The 19875-nt window shown below is 45.2% G+C and overlaps 1 protein-coding gene across 1 annotated transcript in view; it reads left to right on the plus strand.

Annotated features, from left to right (window-relative positions):
• Positions 1 to 19875, plus strand: part of PIK3C3 (phosphatidylinositol 3-kinase catalytic subunit type 3) — a 699052-nt gene that overhangs the window by 465934 nt on the left and 213243 nt on the right. The window contains exons 20-21 of the mRNA XM_069218786.1: positions 4725 to 4809; positions 19134 to 19208. Of these exons, the coding sequence (XP_069074887.1) occupies positions 4725 to 4809; positions 19134 to 19208 (160 nt within the window). The remainder of the gene's footprint in view (positions 1 to 4724; positions 4810 to 19133; positions 19209 to 19875) is intronic.

Genomic DNA, 19875 nt, shown 5'->3' on the forward strand with positions numbered 1-19875 from the left:
TGGACTTTGAGCTGCCTTCTGTGGCAGTCAGTACTAACCTCCTGGCAGAGGTGCTTCAGCCTAGGGCTTCATCCTCTGAACCCCTGCTTCCCTTTAATGAAGCCCTTACGGATGTCCTACTGGGTGCCTGGTCCAAACCCAGCTCATGGGCTCCTGTAAACAGGACAGTTGCCCGCCACCGTCGCCCGGCACCAGGTGACCCTGGTTTCCTGATGCAACACCACATCCCTGAGAGCTCGGTTATCCAAGCCTCTACCTCTCAGGGATTGTTCCCTTCTGCACCCCCAGATAGGGAATCCAGGAGGCTGGACACACTTGGGAAGAAGTCCCCCAGCCTGGCATTGTGGTCTGTGAAAACCACATGACTTTTGGGCCGTTATTCCCACATACTGTTGGATATGGTTGCGCAAGTACTACCACAGGTCCCGGAGAAGGCCCAGGCTGTACTTTCCCAAGCAGTTGCTGATGAGAGAGAAGCAGCAAAGTTCACAATCCGATGTGGAATGGACATGTCCAACTCACTGGGCAGAGCGTTTGCTACGACGGTGGCCTTGAGGCGCCGTGACTGGTTGAGGGCATATGGATTTTCAGGGGATGTCCAAGCTAATCTTGGGGACATGCCCTTTGATTGCACCCATCTTTCGGAGAGAAAGCCGACTCTGTGCTCGAGCACTTCAAGGATTCTCATGCTGCTACCAGGTACTTGGGACCCTCACCCCCTCTGTCTCCTTTTCGCCCCTTTTGTGGCTACGGAAGGGGCACCCAGCCATGTCCATTCCCCTCAAGCCACCGTGCTGTGCATGCTGCTCAGCCTCTGCGTGGTCAGTGATGTGGGATCCGTCGTCCTCGTGGATCAGGGACCAGTCGGAGGCATGGTCCGCCATCACCTGCTCTGCTGGCAGGCAAGTGGGTTTTACAGATAGTCCGAATGGGCTACTCCCTCCCCTTTGAAACTACCCCTCCTTCTGTGCCACCATCCTACTGTCGGATGGCGAAGCATCACTTGGCACTTCTCCGAGAGGAAGTTGCAGCTCTCTTGGCCAAGACAGTCATAGTGAGGGTGCCTATGCCAGAAGTAGGTTGTGGTTGTTATTCCCTCTACATTCTGGTGCCCAAAAAGAACAAGGACCTAGACTTTTCGACCTTCAATCTTTCTCAAGAAGGCGAAGTTCAAAATGCTCACTCTTGTTCAAGTTAAATCTGCCCTGGACCCAGGCGACTGGATGGTAGCGTTGGACTTGCAGGACGCGTATTTCCAAATCCCCGTCCTGCCTACCCGTAGATGTTACTTGTGGTTCATGGTAGGCCACAAGCGCTTTCAGTTCATTGTGCTTCCTTTTGGTCTTACCAGCGCCTCTTGGGTGTTCATCAAGATGATCGCAGTGGTGGCAGCTTGTCTGCGCAGGTCAGGGGTTTCAGACTTCCCCTGTCTCGATGTCTGGCTATCCATGCTGTACTTTACCACCTCCAAACTACGTCAGACTTCTGGCATTTGCTGGGTTTCACTACAAACGTGCTGAAGTCACACCTGACTACCTCTGATGCTCCCTTTCATTGGAGCTGTTCCGGACACAGTGCAGTTTCAGACTTATCCTCCAGAGCGGCGAGTCCAGGATAGTCAGGTTATGATACCGATATTTCAGCCTCTATCCTGGATTTCAGTGAGAATGACCCTGATGCTGCTGGCCCTCATGGCCTCCTGCATCCTGCTGGTGACACATGGCATACAGCATATGTGGGCTCTGCAGTGGGACCTGAAGTTTAAGTGGGTATAGCGTCAGGGGACTCTCTCGGACATGATCCAGATCTCGGAGTGAACTGAGCAGCATCAGCAGTGGTGGCAAACGAACTGTGGTTGGGTCAGAGACAGATCCCTCTCCCTTCCCCAACCAGAGCTGACAGTAGTGACAGATGCGTCACTCCTGGGCTGGGGTGGCCATCTGGGAGAGGCGGAGATCATAGACATCTGGTCTCTGGCGCAGTCCGGACTCCTCAACAACCTGTTGGAGCTCAGTGCGATCAGACTGGCATTGAAAGCATTTCTTCCCTCTCTCAAGGGGAAGATAGTGCGGTGCTCAGAGACAACTCCACCTCCATGTGTTACTGCAACATTCAGGGCGGGGTGGGATCATGGACCCTTTGTCAAGAGGCTGTGCTCCTCTGGACGTGGCTGGGACAACAGGTAATTTCCCTGGTGGTTCAACATCTGGTGGGCTCTCTGAAAGTCAGAGCGGACAAGGTCAGCCAACAATGCTTAGTCGATCACGAATGGCGTCTCCATGCTGAGGTGGCACAAGGTCTCTTTCAGCAGTCGGGAGAGCCTTTATTAGATGTGTTTGCCTCCACGGAGAATGTGCAGTGCCAGCAGTATTGCATGTTAGAGTTTCCAGGGCGGCAATCGCTCTGTGACGCTTTTCATCTCAAGTGGAACTCAGGCCTCCTGTATGCCTTTCCACCCATACAACTTCTGCCCAGAGTTCTCAAGAAGATCAAGAACGATTTGGCCCAAATAATCCTCGTGGCTCTGGACTAGGTACAAAGATTTTGGTATCCCAAGCTATTGAGCGTGGCCATCGATCCTCCGATCAGACTGTCCCTTCAGGAGGATTTTCTGTTGCAGCAGCAGGGGAGGGTTCTCCACCCAATCCTGTCCATTGTTCCCCTTCTTGCATGGAGATTGAGCTGCAGCAGTTGACAGCTTCTGACCTTCCGCCTTAATTCTGTAATGTAATTTTGGCAGCCAGGCGTGCCATCACCAAAAATGGTATTAGCCTGTAGTTGGAAGAAATTTGTGGCATGGTGCACAGACAAGTCTGTTGACCCCCTTTCTGCCCCTCTTTCTGGGTTGTGTTGTTTATCCTTTCTCTGGCCAAGCTGGTCTCTGCTATGGGTACTCTCAATGGTTATCTGTCTGCCATTTATGCCTTTTTGCGGTTGCCTGATCAACCTTCCTTGTTTTAGTTTCCAATTGTAAATAGGTTCCTAAAAGGCTTTAATCAGGTTTCCTCCTTCTCCATTCATTATGCTTCAATGGGATTTGAATTTAGTTTTGTCCTCTGAGGTTGCTCACTGAAAACAGCCTTTCTTTGTGGCCATTACACCTGCCTGCAGGGTGAGTGAGCTGCAGGCGGTGTCGTCTAAGTCGCTGGTGCTTCGCATTAGGGCCACCTTTCTACCAAAAGTGGTTACACCCATCCATGTTGGCCAAACTGTCAGCTTGCCTACTTTTTATGCACCCTGACATCCTTCTATGGAAGAAGAAAGACTCCACCACCTGGACCTAAAAAGAGTGTTGGCGTTCAACCTTGATCATACCAAAGAGTTCTGGGCGAGTGATCAACTCTTTGTTGGTTATCTGGGTGCGAAGAAAGGTCAGGCAGTGCAGAAGAGAACCATTTCTCTGCCTTCCAATGTTCTACTCATTGGCTAAGAGGCAACCACCAGGGGCTTGCGTGCTCATTCTGCTAGAGCTAAAGCTCCGACCACTGCGTTAGCATGTGGAGTTCCAGTCCTTGACATCTGTCAGGCGGCAACGTGGGCATCTCTACACACGTTTACCAAACACTACTTACTGGGCAGTCAGGTCCGTAGGGATAGGCTCCTTGCCCGTTCGGTCCTGCAGTTCTTTCTAGTATGTTCTTGTTTTTCAGACCCACCTCCGGGAATGGTGTTGCTTGGGTATGTGTTCTAAAGTAAAGAATCTGCAACTATATGTCTCTATTAAATGGACAAATTTACAAGCCTTTATTCATCATATGCAAGCCTTTATTCTTCTTATGTGTGTCCATCAAGTCTCCATTCTTCACATACAAGCGCAACAAGAAGTCACATTATCTGATGGACGAGTTACTTAGCTTTGGTAGTGCCTCATCTGGTAGAGACAATATCTAGTTGCAGATTCCTTACCTTAGATTTTCCCAGGCATCAGTCTGGACCCGGAGATTTTTTTCAAGCAGTACCCCTGAGTGCCATTAGGTGGCATCAATCGGCTCCGTGTCCATCGTCGGCACCTATATATGTCCTGTGACGTCATATCCGGCATGGACAATGGCAGATGCGGAGCCCATCGACACCACCTAACGGTGTGCAGGGGTGCAGCTCGAGAAAAATCTACAGATTCAGACTGACCTCCGGAGAAATTCTAAGGTAAAGAATCTGCAAGTAGATATTGTCTCTACCAGATAAGGCATTACGGAAGGTAAGTAATTTGTCCATCAGGTAATGTGACTTCTTGATGTGTTTGTACATGATGAATGGAGACTTGATAGCCTTGCATATGATGAATAAAGGCTTGTAAATTTATGGATGCTGGACATAGGATTCACAGCAGATCTCTGGGTGCAGTGCTGATGTGATGGTACTTGAATTAGCATTTGAACAGGATGTATTAGTGTGTGGGGCACTGTCTCCATTATAGTGCAGTAGATCAAGAGCATGTGCGGTGGGACTGGACCGCTGTAGTTGGAAAGAAGAGTTTGATCCAGTACAGGAGGCTGACATGGACATTGCTTCATGTGTAGAAACATTTTCAATTCCACTGTGCTTTTGATGTCTTAACAAGATTTGACTTTTTCTTTCCTAGTGCTGTCTATTTGTGACTGTCACCTCTCGCTCTTAACAGTGCCTGCCAGAGTACATAGATAATCTCAAGCGTATTTCATTCATACATGCTCTAAAGTCCTGTGTGTCTTATTTTATTAACTAATGTCATTTTTCCTTCATAGAACTTTTTTAGAAAATATGCTCCAAGTGAAAAGGGACCTTATGGGATAAGTGCAGAGGTTATGGACACGTATGTGAAAAGCTGTGGTAAGTCATTTCAACTATTTGTGCGTTTTTTGATACAGTGTTCTCAAGGTACCTGGTCCTCCTCTTTACATGATGGCATAATTCATCAGATTCCCCACCTCATGAGTCTCTCCTAGGTGCCAAACTGGATCTGGAATATTTACAGTAACTATCCTGTGCTGGTAAGTGGCACCATGGCTTCCAGGCAAACCAGAGCGATAAAAGAGGGCAACCCTTCGAACTAAGGGACTGGGTTGACAAAATAAAGCACCAAAAACAGCCCCCAAGGTGCTGGTATATCCACACCAAATAAATGCATTCACAGACTTACACACTTCCTTAAATCAGATATGGAAACTCTGTGCAAAAAACATATAAAAATAATATGTATAAACAATATAAATGTTTTGCCAATTCCATTACAAAATATTTTTATCACTTCAAGAAATCTTGCTAGAGTGACCATAACTCACACTCTGTGTAAGGGAGTCAGTAGAAGAGCCCTGCTCTAACCTGTTTGACTTTATATTGATACTCGCTGGTCTTCTCTGGACTTCAAACAGCCATGAATTCATTTTTAAGTGTACTTTTAGCTGTTGGGGTTGTTTAAGAAAGATTTCAAGTGTTCGGTGGCACGTGTAGCTGCAGATACACATGTTGTGCATAGTCCGCCGTCTGGTGTTGGGTCGGAGTGTTACAAGTTGTTTTTCTTCGAAGAAGTCTTTTCGAGTCCCGAGACCGAGGGACTCCTCCTCCTTTGTTCCATTGCGCATGGGCGTCGACTCCATGTTATATTGTTTTTTTTTCCGCCATCGGGTTCGGACGTGTTCCTTTTCGCTCCGGGTTTCGGGACGGAAAGATAGTCTTAACTTCGGAAAACTACGTCGGTATTGTTTCGCTCGGGATCGGGTAAGAATAGAATCGACACCGAATCGTGAAGAGCTCCGGTAGCCCTTCGGGGTAATTTCGATCCCCCGTCGGGGCCTGGTCGGCCCAACCGCGTGTAACATCGACACTGATGGAACGGACCCCGTTCCGATTCTGTCCTAAATGCCACAATAAATATCCATATACAGACCAACATTTGGTCTGTAACTTGTGCCTGTCGCCCGAGCACAAGGAAGAAACGTGTGAGGCCTGTCGTGCGTTTCGGTCCCGAAAAACGCTCCGTGACCGGCGAGCCAGAAGATTGCAGATGGCGTCCACGCCGACAGGACACCGAGAGTTCGAGGGACAAGGAGAAGAAGAGGAAGCCTTCTCCATCCATGAATCGGACTCGGAGGAATTTGACGTCGAAGAAACCGTGAGTAAGACGTCGAAGCAAGCACCACACAAGAAAACAGACAAGGCCCAGGGGACGCCACTGCCAACAGGCCATGGCTCAACCCATAAAGTAGGTGACCGTCCATCGGCACCGAAAAAGGCCGAACTGGTGCCGAGATCGTCCGACTCGGGTCGAGATACAGGCACGCAGCAATCTCGGGACCGAGAAAGTGCTGCCGAAAAAGATCGACGCCGAGACAGCTGAACCGAAGCTGCTCGGCGCAGAGACAGCGGCACCGAGGAAGATCGACGCCGAGAAAGCTCGACGCCGAAAAAGAAAAAATTCTCCTCGGAGCCGAAAACAAGCAGAGAGACAGTTTCGGTGCCAAAACGACCAGCAACCGAACCAACTGCCAGCTCATATACAGAGGAACAATCACTGTCCTCTCAAATGCGCAAACACAGATTTGAAGAAGAGTTACAGACCACTGATGTAGACCACACACAAAAGCGGATCTTCATACAAAGTGGGACAGGGAAAATCAGCACTCTTCCCCCAATCAGGAGAAAAAGGAGACTCGAGTTCCAAACTCAAGAACAAACACCACAAAAAATGGTGAAGAAGGTAACTCCGCCACCCTCTCCTCCACCTGTAACTCTCACATCACCGGCACAGACTCCGTCACATTCACCGGCTCATACCACCATGAGCCAAGATGACCAAGACGCTTGGGACCTATACGACGCCCCAGTATCAGACAATAGTCCTGAGTCGTACCCTACCAAGCCCTCGCCACCTGAGGACAGCACAGCGTATGCACAGGTGGTAGCTAGGGCAGCAGAGTTCCATAACGTGTCGTTACACGCAGAACCTGTCGAGGATGACTTCCTTTTCAACACCCTCTCCTCCACCCATAGCACCTACCAAAGCCTGCCTATGCTTCCAGGAATGCTAAGGCACGCAAAGCAGATCTTCAAAGAACCGGTCAAGAGTAGAGCGATAACTCCAAGGGTGGAGAAAAAATATAAAGCACCGCCCACGGACCCTGCTTTTATCACCTCACAACTGCCACCAGATTCAGTCGTGGTAGGGGCAGCTCGCAAGAGAGCCAACTCGCACACATCAGGCGAGGCACCACCTCCGGATAAAGAGAGCCGAAAGTTCGACGCAGCTGGGAAAAGGGTCGCAGTACAAGCTGCAAACCAGTGGCGCATCGCGAACTCTCAGGCGCTCCTAGCGCGATATGATAGAGCCCATTGGGACGAGATGCAGCATCTCATCGAGCATCTGCCCAAAGAATTTCAAAAACGGGCAAAACAAGTGGTTGAGGAGGGACAAAACATCTCCAATAACCAAATACGCTCCTCTATGGACGCAGCGGACACAGCTGCAAGAACAATAAATACCGCAGTAACCATAAGAAGGCACGCATGGTTGCGCACATCTGGCTTTAAACCGGAAATACAGCAAGCGGTGCTCAATATGCCGTTCAATGAACAACAATTGTTTGGACCCGAAGTGGACACGGCAATTGAGAAATTGAAAAAGGACACTGACACAGCCAAGGCCATGGGCGCACTCTATTCCCCGCAGGGCAGAGGCACTTTCGGCACCTTCCGCAAAACAACTTTCAGAGGGGGGTTTCGGGGTCAAGCCACACAAGCCAGCACCTCACAATCAACACCGTCTACCTACCAGGGACAGTACCAAAGGGGAGGCTTTCGGGGCCAGTACAGAGGAGGACAATTCCCTAGAAACCGGGGAAAATTTCAAAGTCCAAAAACCCCTACAACCAAACAGTGACTCACAAGTCACTCAACCCCTTCACACAACACCAGTGGGGGGAAGACTAAGTCAGTTTTACAAATCCTGGGAGAAGATAACAACAGACACTTGGGTCTTAGCAATTATCCGACATGGTTATTGCATAGAATTTCTCCAACTCCCTCCAAATGTCCCACCAAAAACACAGAATATGTCAAAACAACATTTAGACCTTCTAGAACTAGAAGTTCAAGCATTACTACAAAAGGACGCAATAGAATTGGTACCATGTACACAAGTAAACACAGGAGTTTACTCACTGTACTTTCTAATACCAAAAAAGGACAAAACACTGAGACCAATCCTAGATCTCAGAACATTAAACACCTACATCAAATCAGAACACTTTCACATGGTCACGCTACAAGACGTGTTACCACTGCTAAAGCAACAAGACTACATGACAACCTTAGATCTAAAGGACACGTATTTCCACATACCAATACATCCCTCGCACAGGAAACACCTAAGGTTCGTATTCAAGGGAATACATTACCAATTCAAAGTGTTGCCGTTTGGTATAACAACCGCACCAAGAGTATTCACAAAATGCCTAGCAGTAGTAGCTGCACACATCAGAAGGCAGCAAATACACGTATTCCCGTACCTAGACGATTGGCTAATCAAGACCAACTCCCTAACAAAGTGTTCACAACACACAGATTATGTCATACAAACCCTCTACAAACTCGGTTTCTCCATCAACTACACAAAATCTCACATTCTGCCGTGCAAAACACAGCAATACTTAGGAGCGACAATCAACACAACAAAGGGAATAGCCACTCCAAGTCCACAAAGGGTTCAAAATTTTCACAAGGTTATACAAGCCATGTATCCAACACAAAAGATACAGGCAAAGACGGTATTAAAACTCCTAGGCATGATGTCCTCATGCATAGCCATTGTCCCAAACGCAAGACTGCACATGAGGCCCTTACAACAGTGCCTAGCATCACAGAGGTCACATGCACAGGGTCACCTTCTAGATCTGGTGTTGATAGACCGCCAAACATACATCTCGCTTCTATGGTGGAACAGTATAAATTTAAACAAAGGGCGGCCTTTCCAAGACCCAGTGCCACAATACGTGATAACAACAGATGCTTCCATGACAGGGTGGGGAGCACACCTCAATCAACACAGCATCCAAGGACAATGGGACGTACATCATACAAAGCTGCATATAAATCACCTCGAATTGTTAGCAGTATTCCTAGCGTTGAAAGCATTTCAACCCATCATAACCCACAAATACATTCTTGTCAAAACAGACAACATGACAACAATGTATTATCTAAACAAACAGGGGGAACACACTCGACACAGCTGTGCCTCCTGGCACAAAAGATATGGCAATGGGCAATTCACAACCACATTCGCCTAATAGCACAATTTATTCCAGGGATCCAAAATCAACTAGCAGACAATCTCTCTCGAGATCACCAACAGGTCCACGAATGGGAGATTCACCCCCAAATTCTAAACACTTACTTCAAAATTTGGGGGACACCTCAAATAGACCTATTTGCAACAAAGGAGAACGCAAAATGCCAAAACTTCGCATCCAGGTACCCACACAGGCAGTCTCAAGGCAATGCTCTATGGATGAACTGGTCAGGGATATTTGCGTACGCTTTTCCCCCTCTCCCTCTCCTTCCATATCTAGTAAACAAATTGAGTCACAACAAACTCAAACTCATACTAATAGCACCATCATGGGCAAGACAACCTTGGTACACTACACTACTAGACCTGTCAGTAGCACCCCATGTCAGGTTGCCCAACAGACCAGATCTGTTAACACAACACAAACAACAGATCAGGCATCCAAACCCAGCATTGCTGAATCTAGCAATCTGGCTCCTGAGATCCTAGAATTCGGACATTTAAACCTCACCCAAGAATGTATGGAAGTCATAAAACAAGCTAGAAGACCATCCACTAGACACTGCTATGCAAGCAAATGGAAAATATTTGTTTGCTACTGCCATAATAATCAAGTTCAACCATTACATGCATCTCCAAAGGATGTAGTGGGATACTTACTACATTTACAGAAATCAAATCTAGCCTTCTCTTCCATAAAGATACACCTCGCAGCAATATCTGCATACCTGCAGATTACCCATTCAACTTCACTATTTAGGATACCTCTCATTAAAACGTTTATGGAAGGCCTAAAAAGAATTATACCACCAAGAACACCACCTGTTCCTTCATGGAACCTCAACATCGTCTTAACAAGACTCATGGGCCCACCTTTTGAACCCATGCACTCATGCAAAATGCAATTCTTAACGTGGAAGGTTGCATTTCTCATTGCCATCACATCTCTAAGAAGAGTAAGTGAAATTCAGGCGTTTACTATACAAGAACCTTTTATTCAAATACACAAAAATAAAGTAGTCCTAAGAACCAATCCAAAATTTTTACCAAAAGTTATTTCGCCGTTCCACTTAAATCAAACGGTAGAACTACCAGTGTTCTTCCCACAGCCAGACTCAGTAGCTGAAAGGGCACTACATACATTAGACATCAGAAGAGCACTAATGTACTACATTGACAAAACAAAAGAAATTAGGAAAACAAAACAACTGTTTATTGCATTTCAAAAACCTCATACAGGAAACCCAATATCAAAACAGGGTATAGCCAGATGGATAGTTAAGTGCATCCAAACCTGCTACCTTAAAGCAAAGAGAGAACTGCCCATTACACCAAAGGCACATTCAACCAGAAAGAAAGGCGCTACCATGGCCTTCCTAGGAAACATTCCAATGAACGAGATATGTAAGGCAGCCACATGGTCTACGCCTCACACATTTACTAAGCACTACTGTGTAGACGTGCTATCCGCACAACAAGCCACAGTAGGTCAAGCCGTACTAAGAACTTTATTTCAGACTACTTCCACTCCTACAGGCTGAGCCACCGCTTTTGGGGAAATAACTGCTTATTAGTCTATGCACAACATGTGTATCTGCAGCTACACATGCCACCGAACGGAAAATGTCACTTACCCAGTGTACATCTGTTCGTGGCATTAGTCGCTGCAGATTCACATGTGCCCACCCGCCTCCCCGGGAGCCTGTAGCCGTTTGGAAGTTATCTTCAACATTTGTACATTTGTAAATATATTACTTAAACCTTAGTTGGTACATTCTTATTCATTCCATTGCATGGGCACTATTACTAACATACACAACTCCTACCTCACCCTCTGCGGGGAAAACAATCTAACATGGAGTCGACGCCCATGCGCAATGGAACAAAGGAGGAGGAGTCCCTCGGTCTCGGGACTCGAAAAGACTTCTTCGAAGAAAAACAACTTGTAACACTCCGACCCAACACCAGACGGCGGACTATGCACAACATGTGAATCTGCAGCGACTAATGCCACGAACAGATGTACACTGGGTAAGTGACATTTTCCTTCTGATAGAGACCTTTAGCACTTATAGTCCTCATCGCTGGAATATCTCCCAGGCATCAAAATGGATTTGGAATCAGGTGGCTCCATTCGGCTCCTCCCGTACACCATTCCAATCCAGAAGTGACTTACAGGGCCCCTATATGTGCCATTTCTATGTGCTGACATATTTTCCTTATATTTGCCTCAAATTTCTGCAGTGTGCAAGGGATGTCAACCTCTACGGTGGCATGTTTCAAGCCCTGTAGGGACTGATGCTAACAATTGTCTGTAATGTATCCCTACCATATATGCCTGGGGTGTCTGGGGTCAGGCCAGAACTCCAAGGCTTGAGCGACTGCGCGTTGATGTGCCCAACGGCCATCAGGGACCATGAAGCGAAGCTTTACATCGCTGAGCACAAAAAGACTCCTAGGGAGGGCCACTCCAAGTCCTGGCCCACATCAAATTCGGATCCTGGTTTGGGGACTCCCGAAGTCGCTGGAGCTTCTCTAGAGACCGGCCTTCGTTGTCCTCCAAATCCTTGGGTAAATCAAAAAATAAAGCAGAATAAGAAATCTAAGTGGGATTTCCCACTCTCATGTATCTTGCATTTGCCTGAACAGGCACTCCTCTCAGTCTCACTCCCAAAATTTACCGACTTTGGAGTCGATCCGCAACTAGTGCAGGCAAAGCCTGAGTTTTCAGGGCCATCCTCCCGACACATCAGATTGAAGAGTTCTGCACAACCATGCTCTAGCTCATTGGATCCTTGCCGACTCCCTCTGGGTGTCCCTTTGGGCCCCTAAGGCGCCGAGAGACCTTCCATCTGGAGTACTGTTGGTGGGTTTGCCCTCTGCGCAGTTGGACCCTCCGAGCCTATCCTGACTCCAGCTCCAGTTCCATCTCCCTCTTTCGGCTCCACAAGCAACCACCAATGCCGACTCCATTGATTCCGGAGGGGGAGGACCCGCTAGTTCTATTTGATGCCAGTCTGATCCCGACAGAACTTGCACACTATTCTGTCCAAGGCACTACGTCCCCCACTTGATTTGTCACCTCCACTAAGGTGGCAACATATCCTTCCCTTTTTGGAATAAACTCTAAAAATGATTATGACTTGGGTGATCAGTTTGCTCAACCCTACCAGGATGATAATTTCTGCAAGGATTTACGGGAGGCTAGTGGTCTTGATACCTCCCCAGGAACCGGTCTTCTCTCAAACCATGACCCAGCCACAGAGGAATCTGCTTCCTGCTCCATGGTCATGGGTAGGGCAACCAAAGTACTTGACCTCTAGCACCCCTCCTTGGAGGTTGAAACTAATCTACTGACAGAAGTATGACCCCTGTCTTCCACTTAATGAGGCATTGATAAAAACAGTCCCTCGACGCCCCCCTCCGGCCCGGAATTATAAGCAGATGGAAACATTTGTCAAATGTGTATTTTCTTCCCTGACCCACGGCTCTGTTGTCACTCAGGCAATTAAAGATGGTTGTCATGCAGCCAAGAACATGACTCATTGTGACTTGTGCACCAATGCGCCCATCTGGTGGGCCATAGGCACAGGAGTTTCCAGTCGCCTCCATGCGTGGCTTCGATCGACTTGGTTCTCAGATGATGTTCACTCATCCCTGATGGACCTGGAACTCTGGTCCTCTTGAGATCCTATCCCTAACCCCTCTCTCAAAGTTCTGGAAGGAACTAAAGACCTGTGTCATCATTCGCTATCTCCAGTGCGGCGCATTAGTCCATCCTATCTTTCCCCCTGTCTTAGCTACACAGCACTGAGAGACTCTCTTAGGAGTATTAGTCTGCACATTACAAAATCCTAAAAACACAATAAGTAAAACTGCTTTTATATTTTGATTCTGGACCCAACAGTTTGTATTCAAGGCAGCAGCTCTGACCTTTCAACTATAAGCCAATGCAGATATGAACTAAAACAGAATTTACAAATTTAGTGTAGAGTATATATATTAAACCTTACCCTGTATCCAAAGTGGCATGGTGCAGTCCCAGGTGGTCTCCAATGGAATCATGTTGCTTTTATTCAAGGCTCCTTCTGTCACATGGCTACATGTGTGCAGATGTTGGTCTGAGTCAGACAACAGTCTTCCTTGCTCAGCCTACACGTGTGAACAAGTGTTCTTGCACAACTTGCTCAGAGCTCCTTAGCCCAACTGCACAGCAGCTGCTACCCTTTTAAAAGGTGAGCACCAGAGAGTACAGCTCAACCCCATTTTCCACAGAGCATTACAATGGCTTAAAGTCAATTATAAAATCTAAAACCAGATCAGAGGTCCAGAACGCAAGGTTCCAAAATCAAAACAAATGAAGCTTTCTTGAATTATAACTCAACTTTCTACTTCACCTTAAAAAATCTCGTTCTCTTTCGCTCCCCCATAACATATGGCTGTGGGAGGCTATTTACTTTGCAGAGCTATTGTATACAAGTACAATCATTCATTCATGATGCACTCCAATTGTAATGAGGATCTCCCTGGGCTGTACACCTTTAATATTCTGTGTAAAGCATTCAGTGGTTTGGTCAACTTGTCAGGGCTTCCTAGAAATTATGTTTTTCAATATTAAATCTTTGTTTAAGATCTTTCATGCGAACACCAACCGTATGAAACAAAGAGAAAGACAGGTAATGTGCACTCAGAAAACCAAGCAAAAGATATTGAATATCAGGAGCAGTAGACAGCGTGGCTGCAGGACGAGGTAAGGGAGTGAGAAGGACTGGAGTGGGAGCGGAGGTACAGGTAAACGTGATGATCAAGAATCAAGAATTGACCAGCATTTGGATTGGACGATTCTTCAATTAGACTACAGCCAACGGGCTTAAGAAAAGAACTATCACCAATGAAAACAAGAAAAGGACAAATGCTTATATTAATGTACCCAGGCCACCAATATATGTAATGCATGCTAACTTAAGCAACAGTTGCTGGTCACAATTTCAGCGTAGCTTCAGGTTTTTTCATATACTTTAAGGAACAGTCCCCGGATATGTTTGAAGAAACGGAGTTATTCACGTAGATTGCATCATCAGGTGACCTTCAGTGTCGAAAGATGCACGTTTGCCCCTGCAAGGGATATCCCATTCCGTCTGTCATTGTAGAGTCACACCATCCCTTTCAGAGATTTATTACGCAGAATCTCCAGTCTTGCTGAGTGGGTGAAGTAGAGTTGCTTCTCTGTTTCATGGATGAGCCACTGCTCTCTTTCATGGATTGCCATAATATCGGACCAGTTGGCTATGGGTTTGGGACAGGACCAGAGTATGTCCATCAAGTCACTATCTTCCAGGTTATAGAGTTTCAGCCAAGACAAGGCCCATTGGGCAGCATTTTCAAATAGGAAACTTTTAGCCTGGCCTTCCTCTGATCATTATCATGCCAGCTGGAGTGAAGTCCGGTCTTCCGCAGTGTAGATGTGAAATGCTCTGATCTTCCAGTGCAGGTGACGCTAGGATTTTTCTAGTTTACTGGTTTAACTGAACTTGTGCAACTTACACCTTTGTCAAACCTGCTATTGTAGCCGAGAATGGATAAACCTTTTCAATAGAATTTCCTTAGTCCTCTGCCTTATCTGTCAAACCCTGTTACTTTTTCTTTGTTTCGGTTAGTTCTTTACCTCGGTAATCTCATATCGTAGAGATGTATGCCATTCTATAACTGAGCATCGTCTGGCTAAGTTAATGGGATGTGAGTTGTGAACTCTGGCTTTTAACAGGAGCTAAACTCAACAAATGTAATAGTTGTAAGTTGTGAACTCTGGCTTTTAACATGAGCTAAACTCGACAAATGTAATATTTCCTATTTGATTCTTACTTTACCCTATCGGTTATTTAGCTATTTTCCTTACCTCCTTTCACATACTCCCCTACACATAACATGCCTGCTGCGGTTCACCACACCTATGTCTTGTGACTGAATACAGTAGCTAATAACCACACTATTGAGTTTTCCTTTACTTTCAGTTTATTAGACCTTTTCCTATGCCCTTATGGTCGAAGTGGTCCACCCCACACAGATCCCCATTGCCCTCTAATGCCTGGTACATAGTCCTCTTTGATACTTTTAACATGGACTACTTCTAATGTGGCAGCCAAGGTTCTTACAGGAGGTCTGTGCCTCCTCAGACCCTGACATCCAAAGCGTAAGTAATTACAGATAAATTTCCTTGGGAACATGACCCAGTGTACGAACGTTGCTGAGACCAGGGTTGCATTAGACTTGTCTACTGATCTGCTGGAACGACAATCAAATATATTACTTATCGGGCCACAGACCACCCGAGCTATAGGTACTTTGACTAGACTCTTTTTTTTTTCCCCTTGAGATCTCTATATTCTTTCCAAAACTTCCCACCCTGTCATGATGTATCTCGTTATCCAGGTTACAGCATTTTGTGACTTTGAGCTTCTTTGATAATATTAACCCTCTGTAGTTCAATTTCTTTTCTGGTAAGATGCTGTGATGACAAATTCCACACTGGTGCCTGTTTAATCTAGTATGTCCTCCAAACTGCATGCTTGACCACCTGTAATTTGGTTCTACAGCTGTTCCTTGTTTTCCTTAACCTTTTTACCACCTTCAGGGTTAGTTCACCCTTTCTTACATGCACATAATCGTCTTTGTAATAAATATCACGGGATGAGTCATGAAAAAGACAGGTTGCAATGTATGCCTAATGAATGACATTGGTTCCTCCTCCCTTTACCTTTCTGTTTTTTCTCTCTCTAAATATATCGTTTCAATTAACTGTTGTGAATTTTGACACCCATGATTCCGTATGTATTTATACTATTTTATATTTTTGCCATTTTTGTAATTTATTCCTAACTAACTTTAATATCTCAGATGATTTAACACTAACATGCTATATATATGTCTGTGTGTCATGATCACCTGGGATTGCTGATAACATGGATCTTTGATACCAGTAGTAATGAATAATGTTGACTACATGTAACACCGAATTGATGTCCTTGAATCTCTTGCTGTGTGCCTTAAATGGATGTGAAATGGTTATTTTTTATATAACATTTATTTTATTTTTTTGCTATGTGCCTCATATGGATGTGCATCGGTTATTTGTTATGTAGCTCTCATTTTACACCCATGTTTTCTTATTCCCAAACAGGGATTTCCTTTGTTACCCTGTGTGACTTTCTTATCTTTGTCAATTTCACCATCCTTGAGAAAGCCCCAGGCCTGCACGCTGGGAAGGGGCAAAATGTGTTGGCTGATGTGTTTTCTTTGAAATTTGGTTCAACTTTCGAACCAGCAATCCTTAGTTAATTAAAGCAGTGTGTTTGAAACATAGCTACATCACCTCTGGAAATGATTCTCCTATGTGGAGTACGATCAAAGATATTACAAAATATGATTGGACATCTAACTTCCGCTCCCCCAGTGATATTTGCTCGCCAGTAGTAAAGGGGATTCTCCTACTTACTGAGGCCAAGTCACGCAAAACTAGAATTTCCACCCAATCATAAAGGGTTTGTGACACCCAGCACAAACCCCCATTAATCTTCAACACCATCTGTTGGTCTTCCTGCAACCTTTGAAATGGTCACCCATGCATCTTGATTGTCTCGCAGCAACAAGTCTTTGAGGCCCTACACAAATGTGATCAGTCATTCATCTTGATTGCCTCCCTGCTACAAGTCTTCGCAGCTCCACACTGATATGGTTAGTCATGCCCCTTGATTGTCTTGCTGCCAGAAGTCTTCGCCTTCTCACACTGATATGGTCAGTCGTGCACCTGATTCTCTCACTGCTACAAGTCTTAAGTCTTCACAGCCCCGCACACATTGACAGGGTCACTCGTGCATCTTGAATGTCTCACTGCTGCAAGTCTTCGTGGTCTCACGACGATATGGTCAGTCATGCACCTTGATTGTCTCGCAAGTCTTCACCGCCCCACATTTGAATGGTTTGGATCTCTTCTGGAGGCCCGCATCGTTTTTGGGTGCAGCCTTGTTGGTAGCCATGTGTTGCTTAAGTAAACTATGCCCCCTGGTAATGTCAGTAGATCAAATGTGAACATGAGAAAAAAGATCAGTCATCCTTCTTGGATGACATGCCTGCTGGCTGACGCAGGAGCAGCCGCCCCTGGTTTCCTCTTTTAAAGGATTAATTAGACAGAACTAGTGTAGTAGAATTACAGGTATGTTATGTCTCTTAATTGCAGTAATTTCATATATATTCACGGTATGTTTAGTATGATCTACGGAAATCATAAGTAATTATATCTATTGTAAGCAGATTTGCTATCGGAGTTGGTTAATTAATTGAATAGTTATTTGTGAAGCCGTGGAGATTTCTGCTGTCTGTATTACATTTCTACTTTTATTTCATTTTTTCATACACACTTGTGTTGTTCGAGAGAACATCTACACTGGCACTGTTTCAGAACTAATTTTTGCATTGAACAGTTTTTATTTTTAGAAATTCATGAATATTTTTAATTGTATGGAAAACAGCCTGTGCCTCTCTTCAGTTCCTTGCTTTGGAAATTATTTGTTGCTTTTACCAGATACATATTATCCTTTAAATGATTAAGCATTTAACCCATCGTATTTAACTATTGTGAGACTTTTTGGACTCGTCCATAATTATCACGGTGGGCACCTCTTGTTTATGATATAAAAGGTTGAGCCTGCCTCGAGCATTCATAACTGTTTTTCTTTCCTTGTGGTTCCAAAAATAGATTATTTTGCATTAAATGTCTGTTCACATTGAAACTGGATGTTGCTGGAGGACCTCTTGCGCGCATGGCCTGCTGGGAGCATCTGAATAAGATTTTCAGGTCAGGTTGCCGTCTAGGCAGACAGATGCTAAAGCAGAGACATTCTCTCTCTTTCACTTGGGGTTGGCAACCATCTAGTGCTGAGCGCTGTTGGCGTAACTGATGAACGCTAGCTCCTTACGTCTTTACTACCAGGGTATCCGGAATTTCGAACTATCTAAAATGAAACGTTTAAATACAAGGAGCGTTGGTCTCAGGATTACAGTGATAGATGTCAAATCCACAAAATGTCCGGGGAGTAGTGGAAGTGACATCATGTAGCCTTTGACCCTTGATAACATCGCAAGAGTGAGGCCTGTTTCCTGCTAAAGAGTTAGGAAACTACAGGGGGTAGCAATTGTAGTACCAAGCATACCCACTACCCACCAGAGGCCCACCTCCCCCACCCCTTAACGTCCTTGATCACAACCCCCCATTACAGTTCTAGTCCTGAGAGGGTTTGCCTAAAACTATCACTTTACCTTTTTACATTACTTGGCAAGATGCTCGAGACCGCCAGATGCATCCGTAAAATAATCACTCGAGCACAGTTTTACAGCCATGTTTTGAATCAGAATTACTCTTCCTGGCTGGACAGCAAGTTAGAGCTGGTCACATGAGTGAACTAGCCGTTCTCCAGCATTTTCACTCCATGAAAATGAAGCCGACTGATGGTGGCTGTGGAACTTCTTGTCCAAATAGGAATGGGGATGATTGTGTTTTAAACTCTTCATGAATTTGCCACCTCTGCAGAAGCCTTTTACATGTACCTTGCATCAGTCAATGAGACCAGAAGCCGTGTACAGACTACGTTAGGTGAAGGATCCAAGCTGGTTTCCACCAGAAAGTGTGCTTCTGGGAGAAAAGGTATCTTGGAAACAGTTTTAGAGTGATTACATTTTGTAAGTCAGGGCACTTTTGGCTAAAACAGTGATCATTTAGGAAATGTTCTTTAATCTCTCTAATAAGTTTCCTTAAGTTCTTCTGCTGATGTAATGGCCAGAGTAGTAATGTCTATTTTTGTCGTTCTCCTTGCAGCTGGATATTGCGTGATAACATATATCCTTGGGGTTGGAGACCGGCATCTGGATAACCTTTTGCTGACTAGGACAGGTATTTTCCTAAATGTTATGATTGTCAGTGTGCCATGTAAATTATGAATTATGTAGCTTATTTAATGTGGCAGGTTGGTTGCCAAGGACTTTGAAGCTCAATGGGCAGTTGTACTTCATCATAAAATCAATTGTTAGCTGTTGAACCTAATTTATAATTCAACAGTAATTTAAAAAGGAAACGATATAACAAGATATACTTTATGCTAGCAGATACGACAGAATGTAAACACAAAGTGTTTAAACGATTTTGTTGGATGGTTTTACGTTGTAATTATGTGAAAATGGTAGATGACTGTGTCAAGGACCTGATGAAGTTCCAAAGAAAGATATTGCAGAAACGAAAGAGGGGGTTGCACGAAGTATCGTAAAGATGTCTTGTATGAGAGAAGTTTCTATGGAATATACCACTGAAGTCAAAAGAAACATGCGGAGAAGCAATTTGTGATTTTTATTACCAAGAAAATTTAGTGTTAAGGTTAGTGGCAATTAGGAGACAATCATTATGGAATTATCCCTACTGATATGGGCATATTTATGGTATGGACAAATGTATGCTTAGTCTTGATTATGGATGATCGACATATTTATGCTTAGTATTAATTATTCACGCTTTGGGATATTGATAAATCCAGTATCCATACCCATTACAATGCCTGAAGATAGTG

Source organism: Pleurodeles waltl, chromosome 1_1 (assembly GCF_031143425.1).
Source record: "Pleurodeles waltl isolate 20211129_DDA chromosome 1_1, aPleWal1.hap1.20221129, whole genome shotgun sequence".
NCBI classification, from domain to species: domain Eukaryota; kingdom Metazoa; phylum Chordata; class Amphibia; order Caudata; family Salamandridae; genus Pleurodeles; species Pleurodeles waltl.